Source organism: Haemorhous mexicanus, chromosome Z (assembly GCF_027477595.1).
Source record: "Haemorhous mexicanus isolate bHaeMex1 chromosome Z, bHaeMex1.pri, whole genome shotgun sequence".
Taxonomy (NCBI): Eukaryota; Metazoa; Chordata; class Aves; order Passeriformes; family Fringillidae; genus Haemorhous; species Haemorhous mexicanus.
In genome coordinates, this window is record NC_082381.1 from 39496813 (window position 1) to 39523567 (window position 26755).

Genomic DNA, 26755 nt, shown 5'->3' on the forward strand with positions numbered 1-26755 from the left:
TCCTGTTGTCACCAGCATTCACTCTGAGAATTAAAGGATTTTTATGGTTTATTTAAAGAGGAACTGTTAAGACTTATTGAAAATGAAAAGAAATTTTGTATGCTTTAACAGCTGAGGCCTTATAAGAGGAGACATGCTAGAGTAAGCTTGGGCAGATGACAGGAGAGATTAACAAGGAAAACCTTCATTTTAGCTAAGGCTATATTCCATGTGATAATTTTCTCATCTTGAATACATACAACATTGCTTGTTTTATGTCAAATTTTTCAGCTCACACGCAAGCAGCTGAATCCTTAGGAAGATGTTCTCAGTGTACTGCAACCCAATTATCTGCAGGAGGCACAAACTATGCAAAACTAAAACTTTATCCCAATGCTGGTGATAAAAGTCCGCATGAGTGAATAACCCTAGCTCCTTTGAGGCAACAAGCTTCAGTTGTGTTTCGGTTTTTTCCTCCTTTTCTGCTGTTGGTTTATCAGAAGACAATTATATTTTTATAATTTTTAAAAGTTTCTTGATACCTTTTGCCATGCGTTGGGACATTTATAAAAGTCTGCAATCTCTGTGGCAAAAATATATCTTGTTATTTAACTGATATTCAACCAGCTCCAATTACAACACAACCTGAATACTAAAATTAACATTGCTTTCTGCTCAAAAATTTTGGGTCTGGCTGTGACTGCTACTGTGACATAAAATTTTTTCAACATATGCCTGTCCAAGGACAATTTATCATCTGCTCTTTATTTTGCCAGGAAAATTCATGGGCAGAAATTCTCAATGCAGCCCAAAACAGTAGAGAATTGAAATGCATAAAACAGGGAGTCACCACAAAGATAAAACAGTAAGATTGTAATTTGTGAGATTTTTCCTTCTTACCAGAATTCCCCAGATCAGAGAAAATTTTGACTCCTCCAAGACAATCTCTATCATGTGGATTGCTGGAAATTGGGAAGTAGCATCTTTCCCTTTCCCTTTCTTACACTGAACAATGAACATTCCCTGTCTGGCTGAATGGACCCTTGCTTTGACCTTTACAGCCTTGCTTCTGCAGACTGTGAATTTAAAAGCCAGGGATCTGGAACCAAATGTTCAAAGTATGATCTTATAGGTCCTGAGTAAACAAAGAGCTAGGCAAAACATTTCTGTTTGATCTATAATTTTAATTCCCCCAGAAACTGCATCAAGAGGGCAAGAAATGCATGGGATTTGGAGTCTTTCTAAAGCCTTGGAGGGCAAGAAATGCATGGGATTTGGAGTCTTTCTAAAGCCTTTCAGTTTCCATTCTCTTTATTCTAAATGCATATACAAAGCTAGGAGTTTAGTAACAGACAAAGAGTACACTTGGTGTCACTGACACTACCATGTGTTTGTAACCTGTTTCTGGATCCACAAACAAACAAAAAAAACAAGCAAACAAACTGCAATTCAAGAAAAATGCTTTTTACTTAGAATTTCCTACCTGAATAGCTACTTATACACTATGTAGACTACTTTTAGTACCTGAGATTTGGCCTTCAATTTGACAAGTGAAATAGTAACATTTACCATGCCTTATAGGGTTCTTGAACAACTACATCTCATTAAAAAAAAACAAAAAAAAACAAAAAAAAAACAAACAAAACCAAGCCCTAAAAATCCAAAAGAAAGGCAGGCATGGTACACAACTAATTTTAAAGCATATGAATTCCAAACAGATGTGTTATTATAATGCCTAAATATTCACTGGCACTTTTCTAAAAGATATGATGTCATTCAGCATGTGATTTGGACATATTTCTGCTGCTGAGTGCTATAGCCAGCTTCAGGGATTCGTCTATTAGAGGACTGAGTTTTTTCGGTTACTCTGGTTAGTGTCAATGCTGTAAAAATAACAATCACTATTATTTCACCATGCTAATGTTGACAGTATACATTCACTGGTAAACTATAATGTTTCTCTGTTCACCTGAACATCATCTTTTTAAATGAAAAGATACTTCTTTCCATATCCAGATGAGAGGTTAGTCTATCAAAGACATGCGTTCATTGTCCTCCCTTTCCCCCTCCAACTATTAATTGACTTTAATTGTTCCCTTCTCAATTATCTCTGATTCCTGCCGATTACTCAGCAACCATCCTTTTGTTTCTAAATGAGTCAAAGTGCCACCACTGATTCACATTATGAGAAGGAAATACAAGTTTCCACTGTATATTTTTAAGCATATGAAATGACACTGCCTTTCTGAAATTCCTAGACATGATTCACTGTGAGATGGAAAGAAATAAAAAAATCCCCTGTGTCAGCACTGTCAGTAATACCCGTTTCACTCCTTACTGTTGCTGAGATGCTCTCAGCATTTGTCAGGTCTTTCCTAATCTTTGAGTTTCCTGCAGTGTTATTTTCTGCTCAATAATACAAAATAGTCACTGAACAGGTATCACATATACCCCCTACTACAAGGATTCTAAGCATGACTCAAAGGATTTTCCAAGTGAAGCTAACTTCTGGAAAGGGAGACATATGAAATGCTACAGAGAGCTGTTTTTCTAGGAAATTCCTATGTTCATTTGCACATTTGCACATGGAGGAAGCAACTGCTGTGGAAAATCATCTGCTGGACAGCATCTTGGGTGAGTCTTCCGGAAAATGGAACAATTTAGGCCTTGGCTTTTGTGTTTTTTCTCTACTTGGAAACAATTCTTTCAAGTTAAATGTGTAATCAAAAATTGTGTAATGACTTGCAGTTTCATACAAACAGTGTCAGGCACTGAAAATTATGTTATATTTCCACAGTCCACAATATGCACATGTAAGTTTTGTGGCACTGTAATGGAAGAATTTGTACTATAAAGACTTTATCCCTGTGACACAGAGCTTACTACTCAGCCCAAGAATGACTGTCAGGCTGCAGAGCCTTTCTCTGGGGAGCCTGTCATTAATGTGAGTTACAGGGTAGGACAGTGGCCTGGTGTCTCTCAGTCACTGCTTAGGCACACAGAGCCAACATTGAACATTAGGGTAGGAAAAGTAAAGTTTATTGCCTCAATACAGGTTATGCACACCTATCCACATGGCTTGCAAAAGGTAACAGAGAAGGCAACTATTCACATTATTTCTTTTACTCATTGGATCTATTTGTAGTTCAAGAAATAGGCCCTGACACAGAGAGATTTATAAGATTGACTTTAATCTTTTGGCTTTGAACACCAAAAAGAATATGGAGGATGCACATTTTTTTTCCTGTTTCATTGCAAGCAGTTTCTGGAATGTGTTGGCCGATGGTTGGTTGAGCAGCCAAAACTGCTCAGCTTACAGTCAGTTACAGCATTAGGAAGAGAATGAAAGAGAATTATTAAATTCCAGATTCTGTTGTATATCTGTTCAATTCCAGTCAAACAGAAAGTAGATTTTCATGGGGATAAAAGCTCTGCATAGAGGTAACTTATGGGTAGATTGGAAACTGTACATGAAATTCTACAGGACTTAAAAACCATGATCCTGTAAAGCTGTACACCTCCCATGAACAACCACAGGATGGTTTTTTAAAGAGCAAGAAAGCAAATCACATAGAAAGGCCTGTGCTGGTGGACTGAGAAAACACAACTCCCAGTTATCAAGGACTCATCTATATATAAAATATATATAAAAAATAAAATTCAAGGCTTCTGCTTTGATTTTTCCAGGGCATTGAAAAGGTGTAAGAGGGCATTTTATGCTTTCATGGATAGACCCATAAAAGCAGAAAGGAATAAGCTACCAAAGCTTCTAAGTTTTGTTTAGGTTTTCTGAAGTCAGGCAGTGCCCCAGCACAAAACAGGTTTCCATGCTAGAACCAAAGCACACATTTGCCCCTATCAAAGCATGGAGCATAAGCTGGTGAGTACCCATTTTTGTTCAGTTGTTCTAGTGTTTTCAGTTACTTTATTTTCTACCATTCAGTGTGAACCTATGTATAGTACAAAAACTTTTCAGCTATTTACTTTTTGAAGTTTCCATTAGCTAGGAAGTGGCAGAAAACATGTCTTGGGAGTATTACAGTACTGCCAGCTAATATGAACAATTCTATGCTCAGACGCCACTTTTGACAGGAAAACAATTTTCCATTTAAACAGGGAAAAAACTCATTACTTTAAACTCATTACTGGAACATTAAATGAAGAAACATTTTTTTACAGCAGTGTCACTAGAATTTGTGTACACAGCACCAGCTGTGAATCCTGTGTGGTGCCAATAGTTTGACAGCTACGACAAAGACATGAACAAGCTCTTTTCCCATAGTGAACCAATGATGACTTGAACCTGCTTTTAAGAGTAATCCAGCTTTTCCTGAATGTAGCACACAAACTTAAATCTGTTCTATTTTAATGAATTGCTAAATTACTCTATCACAGTCTTGTGGAACATATATGGCAAGCCTTGGGTCTCTTTTCTAAGGACAAAGGGACAGTGAATAAGCAGGACATTTGTGTGTACTGTAGAAAATTTTTCTAACAAAATTAGCATTGCCCGTAACAATGCAAAGACTGACAATGGTGCAAGACTGACATCTGCATTTTTCTCCTCCTCTACTTCCTAAGCAACATTTTATGTTCATGTTCAGGGTTGCATCCACTTACATTTTTCAGAAACAAAAGGGAAACTGTTGTCCTTCCTACTTAAAGTTATCTGTTAACATCCCAGGCCTCTCACAACCCTTAATAATCAATACACTAGAAGAAATACAGCTGTCTTTTTCAAGATCACATCATAGTCTAGATTTCAAGTTGTTTACCTCAAAGTACTGAGTAGCTAAGGAACAGAATATTGACAATCCTCTGCATGAGGGAATACAGTGGCCCACATACAACAAAAATAGTATATACAACAACAACAGAGCTAAAGAGAAGCCACTTAGAGTCTCTGAAATAAACTCCCTTCAGAATGACCCCCATCATTCCTACGAAATAAACTCCCTTCAGAATGATCCCCATCATCCCTACCTTTAACTTTTTTGGTATAGCCTTAACACATGAAAACACACTCATGAAGAAAAGAAATACATAAGATGCAGTAATGTAAACAAGGACTAATCATGTTATGTGCAGCACTACTAGTGAGTGTTCAGCTGAAAGCACAAACTAATATGATGCAGAAAAATCCATCCTAGCAGAAGCCATACTACACAGGTTTTCTCTGGAAATAATTTTTCTTCCTGCAATCTCTTGCTGACTTTTTTTTCCTATGAGCATGTAAAGCTCCTCAAGGCAGAGAACCTCTGCAGAACTAGGCATAGAAATGTACAAATACAGTTGTCTTTCAATGGTTAACATACAAGTGACTTAATCACACCTATAAATACTCCTGTTGGAAAAGTTTGATGGTTTTCTCTGTGGCATTATCAGAATTAACACTGTACTTACAAACTTTTCAGGTTATCTGAATATATAATTCTTGGCTTTGTGTTTAAAGATAAAAGAATCATGAAATTATTTAGGTTTGAAAAGACCCTAAAGATCAAGTTGAATCATAAACCTAACACTGCCAAGTTCATCACTAAGACGTGTGCCCAAGTAGCTTCTACATGACATCTACATGTCTTTTAAGTATCTCCAAACGACTCAACCACTTCTCTGGGCAGCTCGTTTCAATGCTTAACACTGCTTTTCATGGAGCAATTTTCCCCAATATTCAATCAAAACTCCTCCTAGCACAACATTTTCTCTTGTTTGGCTGCTGACTACCTGAGAGCAACGGCTGACCCTCGCCTGGCTGCAACCTCTCATCAGGTGGCTGTAGAGAGCAATGCCCCTCTCAGACTCCTTTTCTCCAGACTAAACACGCCCAACTCTCTCAACTACACCACATAAGACCTGTGCTTCAGACCCTCTACCAGCCTTGTTGCCCTTCTCTGAAATCACACCTCAATGCCCTTCTTGTAGGGAGAGTCCAAAACTAGGCACAGGATTCAAGGCGGGCCTCCACCAGTGCCAAGTACAGGGGGAAGATCACTGCCCTGGTTCTGCTGGCCACATTATTTTTGGCTTTTAGCTGCACAATGTTTTTTTATCCAAGTATTTTCTACATACATATTTGACTATTTTCAAAGAAATACCTATAAAAGACATGAGAACCTGAGAATTTAAAAGCAACTAGTAAGTTTTCTCCCTCCTAAAGTTTCTGCTTTTGCTCCATTTACACAATCTATATGAATTTAGGGGGCCAAATTTCTATTTGAAAGAGGATGGAGAAACTTAAAAGATAGTATTGATGTTTCTGTCTGAAGCAAAAATCTTCTCCTAGATTTAGGTCTTTGAAAGGTTCCCTAAGAGCCACACTAAGTGGCACTCCAGCCACTCAACAGAGAAATCAAATTGAGATTGCTGCGTAAACAAATAAGGACTAAATTATTTTATTTTCATGCTTCTATGATCACACTTTATTCTGATGATTGGTATCATATATCTGATGCAGCTGATGGTTCCCTGTCATCAGGACATAGATCTCCTCCCTTAGCCAGACTGTGCATAAAACGTGCCCCAAAGTACCAGTGCTGTCCTCAGAATATTGACCTGAAGGATGAAAATACATTTCTCAAAATAGGGACTACCATGAGCTTTCTACAATATTTCTGAGCTTAAACAACAACTTCAATTTGGCAAAAAAACATAAACAAGAGGTAGTCACTAAAAAAATTTATTCCTGTGTATCTTATTTGTTTGTGATCCAAACAATGAACCTGCAAAGTCATTATGATATGTAAATTCTTCTCCTACACACATTCTGCCCTGCAGCCTGTGACACAAAGTATTTTTTATAAGGTTTCACATAAGAAGCTATTCTTATTGTTCATCACAGAAAGGAATTCACACATCACTGCAGAACGCACAGTGCTCAGTTCACAAAAACCCACTTTCTAAGGTAAAGCATGTTCAAGGTATCACATTTCCCACACTTTTTGAGTTGGCTCAACCCCAGCATGCCTACTTTAACATTGTAGACACTGGCTGTACTGTGAAGGTGGCTAAACAGAAGAGGTCCCAAGTTCAGTTAGGGTAGAAGTTGTGGTCGTGGCATTGCTGATTGTCTGAGAGACTAATTTAAGTAGTGTCCCACAACATATGTACTGACAACATTCTGGAAAGATGAATTCCTCAAGAACAAGGGAGATGGCAGATATTGGACAGACCACCCCAGTTCCTACACGGGACACCACTCCTTGTGGGTGTTCTGTACTTTTTTCTTCCTCCAAAAACAGCATCAGACTGAGCAGAGATCCGGAAACCTTTGCAGAGCCAGTTAACACATCCCTCTCCTCTCAAGTTCTCCCTACACCACCATTCATGCCACCACTTAAGTTGATTTCCTTTTATTTCCCTAGTTTGAGAAATGGAGAATGGAGGAAGAAAGCCATTGAGACCTGCTTCTTAGTCTGTTAGCAAAAGTGCTTTTTAGCCCTTAATGACTACCATAATACTGAAAATACGTCACACAAGGCATCAGAATCCCAGTACACGTTCTCAAGGTGAGACAGCGTTCCTTCACACCAGCAGTGCCAAATCCTTCTCATGGAGAATACACTAATAGATTTACACTTACTTTCTACTGTACATATTTTCTTTTACCATCAAAACTAGATTGCAGAATGGGTTGATTCATATGTCTGAGCTGACAGTGGACCTTCATGTGCCTCAAATGATACACAGAGCAACAGACCAAGGGGGTACACTGAGGAAGGCATGTAAGTGATATGGCTTCAGGACCAGACTACTAGTCTAGACTACTCCCAAGCTTCAGTCCCTATTTTTGTAAAAGTAGAATACCTAATCAAGGCATTTCAGATATCAGATACAAATAGGGAATCAAATTCTTCCAAGATATAATCAGTCAGCAAGAAAGTAATGCAATGCTAAGAAGACCTGATAGCTAACTGCTAAACTGCTTCACTCGCCATCCAGATGGACTTAATGCAATTTTCATCAATCTTTTGTGATGATACACTTGAAGCATGCTAGGTTTGTGGGCTGGTTCATATGCCAGCTTAGGTTACTTTGAATCACCTGTTAGATCCTGAACTACAGAGGCAGGAAAAAGGTGCGAGGAGAAGGAAGCTCAAATGTATGATCTAGTACTAAAATATCTACCTGATTTCTTCCAAGCACATATATTTCAAGACACCAAACTCTCTAAGAGCATAGCTGTGCTGCTGCTATAAAATACATATAAGCACATAATTCATAAAGTTTAATAACTGGAAAAAAGCTGTAGCCATAAGACAGTCTGTGTTTTGCAGAATTTTCTTTATCTCATTGGCATAAATAATAATTCAAAGCTTTTGCAGGTACATCCATGTTGAAGGAGTGACCAAGAAAAGGGAGCAACAGAAGCAAGCAGGTAAACCTTACAAAATAAAACCCTTCTACAGACCAAATTCACCAACAGTGTGACAGGTGCAAAGATCAAGCAGAAGGGATTATTTGGATTTTACATTGGTCTTCAGGTGGTAGACTACAGCTATATGCATCCAGCACTGGGGGACTGAATTACCAATTAACAGCCAGCAATCTGACCCCTCCCTTTGGTCCTTGGCAAAGCTTTGTCTTAAAAAAAAGGGAAACATACCAGCTATAGAGATTGTATATTTTTTATTGCAGGGTGGGTGTGCACGAAACAATGGCAGTTCCTAGATAGTGCAATTGCAACAGCAGCAAAAAAATGAACAAAAAAATGTATGCAGGAAATGCCAGCAAGCACCACTTTGCCCACACTATGGACACTTCCTCAATACTTTGGAACAGGAATAAGATAGACATAACTGTAAGAAATGAAAACTGTAGAAAATTCTACAATAATAAGTGTAGAAAATTCTACAATACCACAAAATTAGTAGGAAACCATAGAAAATTTTGAATCATGTCTACAAAGGCCCTCCAGAATCCTGATCCGCTTTGTAGGTGCATTGTTGTGACATACTGGATTCCTTTATTTGAAAGCAGCACCACATACATGGTCTGTGCAAAACCTGAGGTTGCTAGCTACCAAAATTTACTAGCCAAACATGGAACAGCCAAAGTATTGATGAAAATACACTAATTTTTCAGCTGAAGTCCTAGGCTGTAAATATGTTCAAAGTATTTTTATTTTTATCAGCCACAACTAGGCTATTTGATTACATTAATAACTTTCTAAATCCTCCTATACAAGAACTCTCATACCTTAAAAGTGATTTTGTACATCTTTTAAATGTCAGACTGTGGTTTCTAAAACTGCTTAATCAGGTTTAAATAAATTTAGCTCTTTTAGTTCCTTAGGCAGCCTGGCAGTGTGAAATTGGAATTAAGAATCACAGAATATTTAAAGCTAGCACTGGTTTTGGGAAGTCTGCATCCCATCAGATGCTTGGGGTGTTATTCTGCCTGGTTTTGAAAACCCTGGAGGATGGAGATGGCACAACCTTTGTTATCTCTCAACTGCTTTATTTTCTTCATTGGGAAAAAAATTTATTATGTCAAGCCAGAAAAGAAGTCAATTTTCTGTTAATTTCAGTAACATTTTCTGTTGTTTGACCATCTTCTCACTTCAGTCTGTGGACCTGATGAAGAAAATATGTGGTGATGTTCCTTTGCCTGTGTTATGCTGGTATTAGGATTAGAAAAAGTGACATAATGGCCGGTGGCCTTAAATTTCTGTGTATCTTTCCCAGTGACTCTTACAATAGAAAAAATCCTCAGCATTCTATTCACTGAAAAGTGAATGGAATCCCAACAAGACATAAGTACTCTCATTTTAATGCTGCAATGAGTACAGGAAAGAACCTTAAGCAAATTAATTTATCATTTTTGGAAATCAGGATTTAAAGGGACCACAGGAAAATAGAATTCTTCTGTGAGAATTCTTTCTAAGAATTCTTTCTTAGCTCCTTTTTTGAGGTTGCCAAAACCCATATGGTGAAAGCCGACACAGTTCAACAAAAACTGCATCTTTTCCTAGGATCTACTGCTTTCCACTCCAAATTATTTCTTCAGACTGTTTACCAAAAGCTGAGAAATATAGTCTTTCTAATGTTAAACAGTGAGACTAGTAGGTGCCCTAAAGAGCAACTAGTACTTACCAAAGAATTTACTCTAAAGCTAAATAAACTCCAAGCACATTACAAAAATTAATTTTGGGGATGGACAGCTTCACTGTAGTGGCTGAGCAGGCATACAGACTCTCCTCTGTTCTATTATTGCATTCTCCCCCACTGAGGACTGAGACTGATCTCTATGTGTTTATTTTCAGAGCTTGTTTCCAGAGCTATCAGCCCCTTACATGCCTTAAATCCAATTAAATAGATAAAGAAATTGGTAATAATGGAAATAATAACAAGAACATAATTGTGTATACAATCTTCTACAGACAGCGAGGCCATTTTAAAACAGTCCTTCAAGTTTTGCTATACAAAGAAGTGGTCTCGATATTCAGCACCTGCTTTTATCACCTGCACACAATTCTTGAGAGTTCTTCTTCTTCCATGTAACCAGCTCCCTGTAAGTGGGAGAGTGGTTTTGGGATGAGGCTCTTTACCAGAAAATGAATAAACCAGCAGGACAGGGGAAAGCAGAAAGGAAATACCAGACCACAGGATGACCGGTAAGAGGCCATAGGCCATTGTGCCAGTATAAACACTGACAAGGTTAAATGTAACGTTTATAACAATTTATAACTCAATTGCAATCGTGGTTTTTTGTTTTGTCTTTTTTTTTTAACCACAGAGGAAAACCACCACCACAAAATGAAGATCCCACCAAACCTGGCTATCCCTACTGAAATTATTTTCCTTGAAACTAGCTCCTCAGTGAAAGCTGCACTCAATTACAGTTCTTGAAATCCTTCTTTAGATAGTTTGCATGAGACATACCAAATGACAGAGGAAAAGTTTAATAGGATTAAGCTGAGAAAAGTGTGTCCAGGGTTTCTGGGAACAGCACTTATTAATCCAACTCTGGATCTCCTCATTGAACTTATCTGCTGAAGAAAAAGTCAGCCCAAATACCATCCACTGGACACTGTTTTTTTTTTTTCCAGAACAACTGTCTTTAGACTAGAAAGATTCAAAGCAATGAAGCAGTCTCTAATTTACTTTATAATTTACTTATCTCTAATTTACTTTTACTCAATACTTTAAAACTGTTGTCCTATTAGTAAGGTCATACATAAACCTGTTTTGTTTTCTGAGTATATAATCTTTCAAGATTTATTTCAGCTGCTGTGAAGAATGAACAATTGTCATATTCATCACCAACAATTTATGTGAAAGAAAAGACAGATTTTAATTAGTAGTATGCCTATGGTGCATAGGCTAACCAAAAGGCTGCTGCAGAACAGGTAGGAATAAACAGCACCTAACACAGCAACAAAGGTTCCCTCTCTGATCACCTGTGAAATGCAGAACAGGTAGCATGCTCAGTGAATGCACATGCTCAGTGAATGCATTTCATTCAACAGCTTTATAAGCAGTACTCAGATAAGTTTACAGGTAGTATCCAAATATGGGACTGATATAAAAATCAAACAAAAAGATTATTTTGAAAGGCAACCTACCCCAAGAACAGATCCAAACTTCCCTTTGAATGTTTTGAGTCCCTAAATAGGGACTTACTCACATAAGAGATACCCAGAACACTAAATTCAACACAGCATATATCTGTCCCTGAATCGAAAGATCTAAAGCCTCCTAAACAATTTTATCAACAGTTTCTAACAAAAAGTGGTTAATCAAAAAGATAATGAGAAGTATGCAGGGGGCCAGCATGGTATCTGCAACAAAGGCTAAAGACAAGGCAGGAAAGAAAAAGGTGTACAGGTGCTGCTCTAATAATGCTCTAAAGGTATCTATAGAATCTCTTCATGGGACTGTCCAATCATTTCAGTCTGCAATAAGAATACGGCACAGTCCAATACAAGCAGACTTGTCCCTTTCTTTTGGATCAATTCAGAGTGAGACAAAGATTTTTATGAACTTTGGGCTTTCCTTTTTTGACTTTTATCAGAGTCCAGCCCCATTTTAGAGACCAGATATCTTTCCCCTTCTTCAGTTGCTTCATGTTTGATTTAATTGACAACAGCAGAAGCTGCTGGGAGAAGTAGACTCAAGAGTATCTACTGATGTCATTCTTAGCTTACAGTAGGTAAACCATCAGGACAAAAGCTCCTTCAGAAGTGTCTTACAACAAATATAATGGTGGGGCATCTAAGGCTGAAGATTATTAGCTGGTTCAGCAAAACCCATCAGCACACCAGCTGTGCTGCCTACTCCTCATATCTGCTGGCAGACAGCAGTTTCTCCATATGCAAACGATACAAAAACAGAACAATATTGGAATACTCCAAGGCAGAAACTTGGTATAATGAAAGCCTGCAGAAATACCAATGGAAGCAAAATTACCTATTTCTCTGCACCTTCAAACAATCTTCAACTCCAAAAATCATTTACCCTGAAGAAACAAAAAGCAACCAACGCTTGAGAAATCAAACCCATTTTTCACTAAACAAAATATATGATACTGTTTCTTCTGATATCATCCTTCTTCTTGCCATGTTGTCAAAGTTCAGATTAAAAATGTAATTAATGCACCCTTTCTACCTATTAGAGTGGAACAGAAAAGTGATAGAAATTATGAAACAAATCATAGATTTGTCCAGATAGATGGCCATAGATAGATAGCCAGATAGATATAGCCAAGTCCAAGTGTAAGGTATTTCAAAGGTCTGGAAACACTGATAAACACAAACTCTCGATGCATGATCTACGAATTAGTTGCAGGCCCTAGCTGCCTATAAACTCCAAAATATTGGGCTGAACTTATCTAAAGATATGGCATTCTTCCTGTTTGTTACTCATCTGGGCCAACTAATACATAACAACTTACATTTCTTAGAGAGAGCTCCCAGCTTTTCTATTTGAAAGCAGTAAATCAGGACCCATTAATTAAAACTGCTAAAAATCATTCAAGTACATTTCTAAAGCGTAACTTTTTTGTTGTTGCATGCAGCCACAGCTAAATATTTATTCTGTCTATACTACACAATGCACTCTTCCACTTTCAGCAAGGATACTTCAACCTACTTGTGCCACTCTTCAGAGAGAATACTATAAAAAGAAATTTGTGAAGCTGTTAACAGCTCTCTCATCTAGGCTGTCTGATTAAATAATAACAATGCTTATTAGTTATATGTAGTACTGAAAACAATACTTTGGAGAATAATTCACTTCACAACTTATGAGTTTTGGATGAGAAATCAAGAGAGGGTGGGAGGCCATTCCCTAAGTTCACTGCATTCTTGATTCTCCACTGTCTTGTCCATAAATGTACACACTATGAGAGCAGTCTGACTAGTTTTGCTTTCCATCCATTCTGTATCTAAGTAGGTGGACAAAGTGCAAAGCCATACAAATTTGATCAGTTTTCAAGAAGGTATTAATGCAATGCTGATCACCCTCAGTGATTAACCTGAGAGACTCATCAGGCGCAAACATTTAAGGCAAACACTACCATACCTAGAAACCGCAGTTAACATTTCATACACTATTTCTGATCCCTCCTACTCCTCACCTGCTGTTCAACAGCTTTTATGTCCCTAAATATGTGGGAAGAAAACATGCTTAGTACAAGAATAAAAGGCAGTTTATCCTTTAGGACTTCTTCCTTACACTTACCTACACTTGTGGGAAATATATCCTCATTGTTGATTTGCACCTCGATCCAGTCCATGAGAAGATTCATATATTGGGGTGCTGGCAATGCTGTGGGCTTCTTGTACTTCAAGTCATCCTGCCACCGATACTCATACCTGGGGCCTCCAGACATCACTGGGCAGGTCCTCTCTGTGCAGAACTCACAGATAGTCCCATAAATGAGGTTGATCCTATTGAAGAAGTCGACAACATGAACAGCCACCCAGTCATTCTGGTCTTCTCCACTGGGCAACTGCACAGCTGCTTTCAAGTCCACGCCTGAGTTGAGAGATGCCTGCGCTCGTTTGTGAAGTTCAAACCTCTGGGTTCCAGGTTCAAACTTGCGTTTTGGGCGGAAAGTCTTATCTTTATTAAAGACTTGCTTGAGTGCTATGGACATGTCTGTTAATCTTCTGCACCGCAGCAGCTGGCAGGAAAGCACGTCTGAGATTTAATGCAAGTATCTGAATAGAGCTGTTCTCTATCACAGGCTTTCCAGGCCCTGCACTTTTTCCCAGAGAAGCTTGTATCAACTTCCAAGCAATTTATTAGCTCTTCCTCTTGAAAGCCTCCCTCAAAGGCTTCATTTCCCTAAGGATACAGAAACAATACACATCAATGGCAAGCTCAGGTCTGATCCTGTCAGTTTGCTACTGTTTTACCAGAATTTTCTAGCAATTATAAGATGAAAAATAATGTGTAATACGCTAGCCTTAAAAACTGCCCAACCCCTAACTAGAAGATTTAATTTTTTTAAAAAGTGACTCATTTTTTGAAGTATTAAGGAATTAGCTTCTCTGTTCTTTAAAATATCTACCCAAATAGAGGATCTTAAGTTATTAGGATGGGAATTCAAGAAATCTTGTATGATCTTCAAATTTTAAAACCAACTTTTTCACTTTGCTACATTTTTACACGCGCTGCACAACATTCAAAATGTGCAGTAGAAACAAAACTATGTGACAATTTCAAATCTTCATCTAACAGCTCCTGGAGCTACCAATGGGGCCTCTAAGAATTTGCCACAGCTTCAGTGCTCATCTCTGTGGCAAAAAGAAATCAGTAAGCAAAACTTATCCATATTTGTTCTCTATTTTAAATTATTGTGGTGTTCACTTTTGCAAACCACACAGAATCAAATAAGAAGGATAACTATGGTATTGCACAGAAATAATTCCTGTTTCCCACAAAACAAGATGGAGATGGAAATTGTTACTTTTATTGACCCACCTTCAGAAATTCAGTAGTGGACTTAGATTTCTATTGGATTGTGTAGAACTATTAGCAATTGTGAAGCCACCACTTTTTTATAGCTCTATTAATCTTCTTTACAGGGGAATACTTGCCATTGTTCTTACAAAAGCAAGAGAATAGACTTTGCGTTGTTCCATCTAACCTAAGCTGGCAGTGGAATGGTTTCAACAGTGAGCCTGACTGAACAAATAAATTACTGCATTACAGCTTTGTTTGCTCTTATATATGTACATGAAAGAGAGTATATTATCACTAAATGTATACACTAAGGAGTGACAGGATAGATAGGTGCTGCTTCAATTAGACTTTTGTTTTAGTACTAAAGATTTTGTGAATAAATATAGAGAATAAACATTTCATTCTGTGAAATATTTAAATTAAATAACACAATATATCTTAAACCTGCACGGCAATACAAAAATCCTCCCCTATCAGTGGCCAATTCTTATGGGATTATCTGTGTTCCACTGTTTCCCTTAACTGAAATCATGTCCATGAAAATTTTACTAGGCAGTATGTGCCTAGCACTAAATTCTTCTGAAGACAGTTGCCTGAGGCTTTGCTGAGGGGAAAAAAGGAAGAGAAAAAGGTGTTGCTTTCTTCTTAATAGCCACAAGAAATAACAACTCCCTTAGTAAAGAGAAATTTGGTGTGCTAGACCCTGTGTCCACACAATAGGATGTAAGTGCTATAAAAAATTATCTTCCAAATACGTGAAAGACTAACATGCAACCTAATTTACTGGCAAGCAGCAGTCATATGGAATCAGCAGAGAAGTGCTTGCTTCAACTTTTCCTGATGGCATGATGGAGGGATATTCCAATCATGACCTTGTAAACAGTCTTTTTTTTTTCCACATCTGCAAAATCCAAGAGGTTTTGGAATTAACTCCAGAGAGATTATTGTCATATCTCACATGCCCCTTGAGTAATATTCAAAGACTGAGATCCTGAATATTCCAGTCAGGAAATTCTTCCCCTGAAAAAGATCAGGGAAAAAAGACTTTAAACAAAAGTAGCCTTGGAACAGTTAAGTGTCATTGGCAGCAAATTAAGGTACTTTTAAATAGTCAATTTAGCCCTACAATTTGTTGTTTGTAAGACCGAAAACTTCCAGCCTCAAATACTCTGTTTATTTAAAAGCCCTTAAAAACATAGATGAGTAGTGCTGCATAGACTGAGCCTGTGACTGACACACCTGAAGATGGCATGGGGCCAATGTCCCAGTTTGCAATAATAAGCAGGTTAAGTCCAGAATTTTACAGCTCAGGTAATTAGGTTTAACTCCCTTCATCACCTGCAAATATTCATCAGAATATGTAAGGAGTTTTATTTAAAACAACAAGCTGAGCAGCAAATAAAACTCATCTTCAAAAGGGACACTTTGAAGCACAGTACGCACTGCAATTAAAGCTCCTTCAAGAAAAACAGAACACACTTTATTTTATAAGATATTTTCTACTAAATATGCAAACAAAATGAATCACATTAAATACTGCTTCCCACTCCTCGCCATATATTAAGGAAATCTGCATAAAATTAATTAATTCAGAGAAAATTCAACCAAAACATTCAGCAAATAACTCATTATCTCAAGTCTTATGTTGATGTTGAAGGTCTCTGTGGAAGCACACACACATTCTGGTCAAATTCACCTCAAAGACTCATCCAAAAAATTATTCTACTTTGCAGCCAGATGAAACTGTTCTTTAACTCACCAGGGCAGAATCAGAACAAGCAAGAATTTCCTATACATTTTGTGTCTGGGGAATCTTCCGTTCAGTATCCTGCAATAAAAGCCAAGGCTGTTTCTCGTTCATCTTTCTACAAAACAAAATTTTACAAAATACAAAAATACAAAGCTTGTATCTCACTGTTTAACTTCTCTTAAGAGATACAGCTCTGCTAAGAGCTTATTTTTTTCCTCTTTCTCTGTTTGGAAATGTGACTGAAGACTGTGCAACGCTAGGGGACGAACAGACTTGCTTTCTCATGTATTCTCACATTCAAGAATGCAAAAGAGAAAACTGTAAGACCTGACCTTCACAAAATACTGCAGTGAATCAACCCTTTTTTTTTTTTGCATCCTGGCTCTTGGTGGTATTTGCCATTGTCCTTACTCAAAAGCTAACAGAAATGAACAAAGAAATAAAAATTTACACTTTTGTAAACATTTACAAGCAACTTCACCACTACTTCTTTGAAATAAAGAAGCTTTTCCTTTACTGACAGAAGACAAAGGAACAGGCTCACCTTATTTGCAGTAGTGATCAAGCACAGGCATTTTAGGTTTGGATCTTTCAGAGGCTGATGCTAATCGGAGAACTCTAGCCAAAGCCATTGTGCTCTAAGACCATCTTTTCTGCTTAGGTAATAAAGTGGCAGGTGTTAATGATAGGATGGCCACTCCTTTGCTTAGGCCTGATTCACTAATCCGTTGCAGGAGCTCAATTGCCTTTAGACTTCCAGCACTCCCTGTACTGCACTTGAATCAACAATCATGACAAGAGGTTTTTAATTTCACCCCAAACCACATGCTGTCAATTAAAACTTTGTATGGGGGAACTTAAAAATCAAAGCTATTTCTTCAAAATTGCATAACATCAGCAAAAATAAAAACTCATCAGATAGCTTCAACAACAAATAACAAACAAAATCTCACCATTTTTAAAGCACTGAGAATGTAATTTGCCTTGCCACATTCACTTCTATGACAGTTTTTACCTTACAAGAATGAAAAATGCTTCCACTTTCATGATCTCAACTGGTCTTGGGAGAACTGCTTCAAAACTGAAACATTGTGGACAATGTGATATGGGTCAGACTGAATCACAGCTCCTTGAAACCTGTGGTATGGTAGCACCCACCCTCACTCTACATAAAACTAAATTTGTCTCTTGGTAAGAGATACTTTGCAGTTTGCTGTTATAGTAATGCCAACAGACTGCTCCTGGTTTATCCTTGCATCAGAAGTGACAGAAACTGGCTTCTAGTCTTTTATGACAGGTTCTAACTATACATAAAGGCATAAAGAATAACCTTATAACTCATGGTATTTGGCTTAATGGTATACTGGGACAGTGTCCTGCACGTCCCTCTGAACTAAATGACTGTCCTGGTATGGGCAGCTCAGAGAGTTAATTCCTCCTAATGATTTAGTTTCTCTTTTTTTTCAGAGCAATGTATTTCTGAGACAGTCACCAACATCTTTTCCTGGTGGACTATTCCAAAGCATGCATAATGCAGCTGAGTGAATTCCCTTGCTGGCAGAACTATGCCATGGTAAACACAAATGTGGAGTTGGTCTCAGGACAACTAGACCTCGTAAGCTTCATCCACGGCATCAGCACCACAGTGACCAACTCTGTCCTCCAGTTCGTGCACAGAGAGAGACAGAAACTTGGCCTAAAATCACGTATACCAACATCTGGAAATAATAAAGCAGTCCTACCCATGTAGATACCATTAAAAAAAAACACCCACAACAAACAACACATCATGACTAGCATCATATCAGAGTCACTGCTGCATTAAAAGCATACGATATAATTTCTCCACATATTTTCTATTAAATCACAAAGAACAAGAATGTTAAATGACACACTGTTTTCTAGACACATACCTTTCATCATGATATTCTAGGGTGAGTTACACAAGCTTTAGAGGTCTGCTGAGAAGGTAGCTGATATAAATCCTGTTTTATTAAACCAGACAGTGAGGAAACATTACTTTTCCAACAAAAAACACACACAGAGATGACTACCCAGCGATGCACAATACGAAAACCAACTCTGCATCAGCTAATTTCTACATTTTTGTATTTTTCTTTTTAAAATCTAAGTCTCCACTCCTCATTCTTTCAGGAGTGATACCGGTTGAGTGTCAATTTCCTTTACTCTAAAGCTGCTGGAATTACTTTATGCTAGAAATGACAATAATGACCTGCAGACTCAAGACACTCAGGTGGATTAGAAAGAAGCCTTCTCACAGTCAGAAACACTTCTAACTATATGCATTCATTTGACATGCAATAACTACTTTATGCTCTGTCTGGGCATGGGGAAAAAAAAGGAGCATGTGATTTTGCAAGAATAACAAAAAAACCACAATTTTAAACAATCCCAGGAATCAGCATAGTGTTCCCATAATCAAAGTATTAAGGCCCAATAGAGCAATTATAAATAACCTTTGATATTTTTCTAAGTAAAAGACTGGAAAGGGAAAGCAAGATACAATGGATAGCTGTGCATAAAACTGTGTGTTTTAAAAATGAATGCAGCTATGAAACAAGAGATAAATAGTTGCTAAATTGGATCAGCCTGAAAAAAGTGATTTATGGTTCTTAAAAAATACTGAGGTTTTCGTAGGGATAAAATTGAAAAATAATATTTGACTAAAGAACACAATCACTGTCATGACTGAGAAGGAATGGCTTGGGCTTAGAGCAGGGCACAACACATGACATTTCTAGTCATTTTTAGACTGATGCCCTTAAACATCACATCATATTTTCCATGAGCATGTTAGGTGATGTTAGGGAGAACTATTGCATTTATGTATCCCAATAATTTATTTACAAATTTTTAATTCTAATTCTTTCAACAAAGTTCCCTTCTATACAGATGGAGAAGCCCCTCTTTCCTTTTAGAAAAAGTGGTTGTACAAAACAATTAGAAGTTGACTTAAACAGCAGTCATTCCTGTGATGAAGAGCATCAGCTGTTCAACAGCAGCAGAATCAGGTATGAGTGCTCAAACCTTAGATGATAAGTGCTGTTTAACAATGCAAATGAAGCACGCTTTTTCTCGATGGGGATAAATGTTTATGTTTTAACAGATGACTGGCTGCTCAACTAGTATCATTCCAGAGTCTTTTACAAATCTTAAATCCAATTACATCTCATCTGAAGTTCTGCAAAAGTACACTGATCACCACAAAGGAACTGAAAATACCCTGACACTTATTCCTGACAAGTTTATATTGGTTACAGCATCCATGGCAATCTAGTTAGGAATGTGGATTTCCTTTAGCATATAATTTAAGGTGAATTGAAATAAGTATCTCTCAGAACTACTGTAAAGAAACTACACAAGGTACATTACTTAGATTACACTGAAATCATCTTATGTTCCCCAGTTATCCAGGAATATGAGGTCTTAACCCATTGCAGGCTGAAAGTCATGCAGGGGTGTGTATGGCTACATTATTTTTCTGAAAACTCAGTCCTACTTCCTCTTCTCTCCCTTCATGTTCCTACCTTCTTGACATCTCCCCTATGATACCTGGCCCAAGCATTTATACATCCCATTGCAGGGAGCTGTATGAGATTGACATGTAACTGTAATAATTAAAAAAAACCACAGATTTTTTCATCCCAATCAACTTCTTTGATCCCATTTGGTCACACAGAACAGGGAAAGAGACAACATAAGAAAAGGTGTGTGGAAGGCAGAGGATGAGACAGATGGACTAAAAGCCCCTCTGGGAGTGGTTATTTAGCTACGGCCACTTAAATGAATTACAATGTTTGCCATAACATAATTTCAGACCTCCCAAACCTTCAAGCAGATTGGGAACTCCCTTCAGCTTAGGCAACTACTAAGAGTGACAGATCACAGTGAAGCACACAGTTCTGACATTCCCTTTGAATGCTGTTTTTTTTTTATTGCACACTGGTTTTTCCAGTTCTCTCTCTGGTTCACAGGCTTTATACCGGCTTGAGCTGTTGGTAGTGCACATGCATGCGCAGTGAATCCTGTGCCACTAATCCAGAATCACTAAACCACATTTTCTAAGTACAGAACCAGCCTCTGCTTTCAATTATCAAGGCCCTGTTACCTGCTACATCCTTCCACCACCAACAAAACAAAGCCTTTACAGCTGCACGTGGCTTGTTTCACCAGCTGCTGTTACAGTCACTGCTCTTATACACAGCTGACTATACTGTCGGACTGCAGGGGTCAGCTTACTAACTGTGGTATGAAGACCAACAGAACCAGCTCACTAACCCTGCTTCTTCTGCCAAAATCTCTACGTATCTGGGGACAGAGACTTCACAACAACAGTGGATGGTTGTTAGGCTTTTGTAGCATGCATGCTGCAGCATTTGCTGCAACAGAGAACAGTTATCCTTCATTCCTTTAAAGTCAATGCACTAAGATCAGGTGAAAGGAGTATTTTCATAGCCTTGAAGAAGAAGAGAACACAAATTAAATTACATTTTGATTCTCTATTATAACATTTGTTTCCTCCAGATTGCTTAATTTTTGATTCCAAGCCATTCCTGAAGATGAAATGTTGACTAAACTGCATTCAGTGGGAGCTGTGATAATGAATTCAGAAACCAGAGCTAAAATTTTACTGTTACACTCTGAAAACACTCCTTTACAAAACAATAACATGTCCTTTTCAAACTTTGGTTGAACTTCAAAAATCTCTCTGTTCTGTTCAGCTTAAATCCTAAACCTACATTCTGGCTTTTAAAAGCACTGACAAAACCGAGTAAACTCTGAGAGAGTTAAAATATTATTTCCTGCCCTCTCCAACATTATCAGATCATCCATGTAATTCCCATATGAAAGCCTAAAACCAAGTCCAGTCAATTCCGTTGAAAAGACACTAGTCAGCTCATATGAGCTATAGGAACTGAAAAATGTGCACATGCAAAAATGTGATTTCAGACCTCATGCCAGGGCCTTTCTGTACAAGGCGTATCTACTAAAAGCCAGTAATTTATATGCCCTAGAACTTCAGGTGTCCTAGTCTGCATGCCCTGGCCAAACTCAAGTTTTATTTTTGGTCTAAATCTTAGCTTTAGGAAACTGTGTATGTGTCTGCTTTAAGAAAAATGTCTAAATCATATGCTCCATCTCAGTGACATTTCAGATAAAGCCACTCATTTTCTTGTCCAAGTAAAGCATGTAAAAAACCAGGGATACAATGGCTGAGTCCAGTTACAAACACTAAGCTGGCAGAGACAAATAGCTAACACTGTGATGAAAACAGCACTTCCCACAAGCAAACGCACTAAACAAAATGTAAAAAGTTCAGCTGACATATTCAGACCCATTAGCCTTAGCCTGGCTTCTCCTACCAAAGCTCAGGTTAATGTGGCAGGATGGACAGCAGAGACACACTGTTGGTGACACAGTGCCTTCAGCAACTGTTCTAAGAAATTCAGAGACATTTTCCAAAGCAAAGATCTGCAAGGAGGCTATGACATCCTTAGCTGGTGCACTGCACTTTTTCTTAACAAACACTGATAAATCTCTATATGAACACGATGATTTTCAGTTACAAAAAAAATACCCTTAACTCCATGTTGCTAAGAAACAAAACTCACCTTAAATCATGTGGGAGTCAGTGCAGCCCCTCAAATTAATGGCAAATTACTCAAAAGTGATAATTTAATTGTAAATATCTTCCAATTATTTATACCATAAATATGTAATCTTGTCCAAATGGACCTCCAGCAGCTGTAGGACCCAATCTATTAATTTTAAAACATAGCTCTGCATGATTATCAGAAAAGCTAAATGAATGAAATAAGAGCAGAAGTCTACTTTCCATGGTTTGAATCAAAGCACTCAATATGGCAATACACAGAGTGGCAGCTGATTATCACAAAATTCCTCTGTAGGAAGGGACCCATCAGGATCATTAAGTTCAGCTCCTGGCCCTGCACATAACATCTCCAAGAGTCACAGCATGTGCCTGAGAATACTGTCTAAACACTTCTTGAACTCTGCCAGGCTTCGTGCTGTGACTACTTCCCTGGTGATCCTGTTCCAGTGCCCAACCATGCTCTGGGGGAAGAACCTTTTCCTGACATCCAGCCTTAACCTCCCCTGACATAAGTTCAGGCTATTCCCTTGGATCCTGTCACAGGTCACCCCAGAGAAGAGATCAGTGCCTGCACCTCCTCTTCCCCTCATGAGGAAGCTCTTACTGTAATGAGGTCACCCCTCAGCCTCCTCCAGACTGAACAGGCCAAGTGATCTCAGCCATTCCTCACACAGCTTCATCTCAAGGCCCTTCACCATCCTCATGCCCCCCTTTGGACACTCTCTAACAGCTCAATGTCTTCCTTGTATTGTGGTACCCAGAACTGCCCCCAGCACTCAAGGTGAGGTTGCCCCAGTAGAAAGTAAAGTGGGAAAATCCCCTCTCTCAGCTGGCAATGCATCCCAGGATGGCCATTTTCAAATTTATATCAAGGAGACAAAGGAAAGTTATTTGTACAGATATCTTTTGAAGACTTCACAGATTTATGATTTTACAGTTCTAAGGGCATGGTGTAGTCACAGCCTGCAATTTGGCAAGTGATACAGTGCTTCAGCAGCATACAGTCACATGTCACAGTCTCTGCAAGTGGTGGTGGGGTCGTGATTGTCTAGTTGTGGGATTTGTGCTTTCAAAATTAAAAGAAATAAATCATCCACAATGTTGATTTCTGCATAGTTTTAACTTGCAGAACTGAACTGACTTGATGGCTGAAAAATTTTTTCTCTGGAGAATAATTTTGATCCCCACCATGTAAACTTTAGCATGCTCAAACTTACCATTTTACCAAATAGACCTACTACCATGCATAGGGGAAAAAAAAGAGAATCTGCTAGATAGAAACAGAATACCGAGGGTGGAGCAACCATCCATACTCCAGAGCTCTAAATCAGCAGTCTTGAAGGACTCACTTGGAGGAAAAACCTGTTTTCCTTGCCATCCATCATATGTGAAATATGAAAGCAAGTAAATTAAGTCAGTGACATCATAAATCAAAAAACAATATTAGAAAGAACATATGAGCATTATAACTACCTCCTCTGAGGAATGCCAGTCTCCTCTCCAAAGACTATACAACTAATTGTTGCTGTAACAAGAATTTTTAACCAGGGAAGAGTTTAGGATGGCAAAAATGTGCTGCCTTTAATGCAGTTTAGCATATAGGAACTAGCCAGCACTGTACTGACTGCATAGCTCTGCACAGACAATAAAGTACCAGCACAAGAGGAGCAATGCACTAGCAGTATGCCCCAGGGAACAACTGTGGAATTGCCTTGCTCCCCCTACACACCGAAAAGTAATTTCCCAGTTTATGACTCACCTTTACCTTTCTAGTGAACTAAACTACTTTGAAAGCCTTTTCTGCATACTTCTTAACCCATCGTGTGCTTCAGAAGGAATTTAAGAAAGCAAACAAAACTAATCACAAACTGATCTGGAATAAGGATTTGGGTAGTTTTTATATAAATAGATCACTGTGGTAAAGCCCTGTATAGTCAGAAGTACAGTATTTGATTACTCTTTACAATTTGTGGTCAGATAAGTCTCAAACAGTACAGGCTCTCCTTCCAACCATGTACACAAAAAATTTACTGTAACAGAGCTATAGCACCAAACTCTTACAAGGTAAAAATAGAGGAAAACTACCTTCAGTGCCAGTTAAGAATCTTGCTTTTCAAACCAAGTTGCCCACATCTGTGGCAAATCAGTATCCAATACTAAAAACTCATTATTCACACAGCATATGAACATAACCAGCCAGAAGGGTTGAGTTCTTTCTCCTATGACCATTGCAAGCAGTTTACTCTGAAGCAAAATAAATTAGTGCTCCTTGTCGTCTGTGTGGCCACAGCTGCCAGCACACAGGGAAAGCACAGATGATAAATTCTGGAAGGTGCCATCTGCATTGCAGTACAGTGGTTCCCCACAGGCTGGCAGTGCCCAATTTAGCTCTAAACAATAGTCAATTGCTGATTTTTATCAAAAATTGACTGTAAAGATGGCACAGTTTGAATGCAGGAGTTGTCAGGTGGCTAAGCTTCCTCCTACAGAATGCATTTATGCAGCATGTTTCCCACACTATCCCCCACAATTTCTGATCAAGAAAAAGGAAAGCCTGGTAGCTTCTTGTTTCTACTTGCACATTTTTGTGCAGCACATGCTGTGACTCAAAAGGAAGGTCTTTGTCTCAGATCCCAATCAGAGTATACCATTAAAAATTTTATTTTGCTGCTCTAATTAAAAGGTCACTGGGGGGTTCTGTGGTGATGCTTATTCAGGACCCCTTGAAACCTTAAGGCCACTTTCTACCATATCTCATCCCATGGCTTCACAGAAGAATTTTAGTAGGAACTGTTAAAAGTGTTGAAATCTTGGCACTTTCTAAGACAGTGTAGATGCTGGGAAAATATAGTGCAGGACAGGCTGTCTTATCAAAGGCACATCCAAATCAAAATATGGTTACTGTGATTACAGCAGTGAAGTAATTCACAGGATCTTCAGTATATCTCTAAACCATGCATATAACCAGTTCACCAGTAAGATTTGGTAAGACTGGCACACTCACATGACACTTAAAGACATCAGAAGCAGAGGTTGGTTCAAAGTAATCATAGCAAAGAAGAAACCCAAACCCCAAAGCACCACCCCTAAACCAACAAAAACAACACCAAAACCAAACTGACAAACAAAATCACCTGCCAAAGACATTGTCTCCCCACTCCCCCCCCTCAAACAATCAAACAAAATCCCCAACTCAAAAAAAGTCCAAAAGCCACAAAATCACTGAAGAGAGAAAACATGTGAGATAAGCAGGAAAAGCCACCAAAACAGTAGAGAAGTCATTGGGGTAAACAGCCTTGTACTATCTGAACTACCTGCACTCAGTCTGAGTCTTCTATCTTATTTCTTTTAACAGGTTGTCCCCAGTGTGAGAATCTGAATATATGGCACTTTATTATGAATTAATACTCCACTGGTGAAACACTGAGTTAAAAGAAAAGCCAGGAGAGCTTCAAAATAAAACCTTTGCAGGTAATTTGGAGAACCTTACACAAATAATAATCCATACATTCAATATAATTGTATTTAACTGCAGAAAAATGACAACAAAAAATATCCTCCCAAAATATCACTTATTGCTTGATTAGTGCCTGGGGTTTCTCCCCTACTGCAGTCTTCTCCTCACTTCTGAGCATTCTTCCAAATGGTAAGCACTTGGATTGGCAATAGGTTTTTTCACCCATTCATCCAGACCATGGCTCAGATGCCATGCCCCCTCTCCCCCTCTCAACATCATGACAGAAACAAGAGTATTTGTTGTATTTTTGAATGTCCTCTGTCGGAGATGGAGAGAGATGGGGAGATTGATTCGATTATCAGAATCCAATTTTATTGTGGGATACAAATGCTTGTGTACTATTTCAGGGAGACTAGTAATGTGTACTACATGTGTGATGTGTAACGACATCTCTTGCTTGCAGAGTTTAATGAGATTTTCTTTTTCCAATAAACCCATTTGATTTAATCTTCTTGCAATCTAGGTCTAATTTTCAAAGTTCTGTTTGCTTTTGCCAAGGCACTCTGTTATCAAATCTCTTATGTGAACCAGGCCCAAAGTCCATCAACTGTCTTGTATCTCCCAACACTACAACAGTCCTCATGCCCAGGTTGTTTTATTGCCTTTCCTCTATTGCTTCCTGCCAGAAACACACATTCTTCAATACATAAAAATAATGGTGCTAGATCTTTTTATCTATTTAGCACTTCTGTTATATAGCTGTATTACATTTATTCTAACATTTTATTATCCACTGGAATTTGGTGGAACCTTTAACAACACTGGGGATACTGATTAAATTCACACAGATTTTAGCACTTGTAATTTATTCCTGAACTGGCCTGAAGCCAAAACAACCTTAGACCTACTTCCCCCTTGGATGCTTTCATCATTATAATTGCTACATAATAAATGGTTAGGAAATTGCATTGCTACCTTGCTATTCTTTACCCCACTTCAATTACACCTTTTGCCACTCATGCATT

The 26755-nt window shown here is 38.3% G+C and overlaps 1 protein-coding gene across 1 annotated transcript in view; it reads right to left on the reverse strand.

Annotated features, from left to right (window-relative positions):
- The window catches only part of MOB3B (MOB kinase activator 3B), an 85817-nt gene that overhangs the window by 34016 nt on the left and 25046 nt on the right, over positions 1-26755 (reverse strand). Inside the window, exon 2 of the mRNA XM_059836530.1 lies at positions 13659-14267. Coding sequence (XP_059692513.1) covers positions 13659-14076 — 418 coding nt within the window. The 5' untranslated portion in view covers positions 14077-14267. The remainder of the gene's footprint in view (positions 1-13658; positions 14268-26755) is intronic.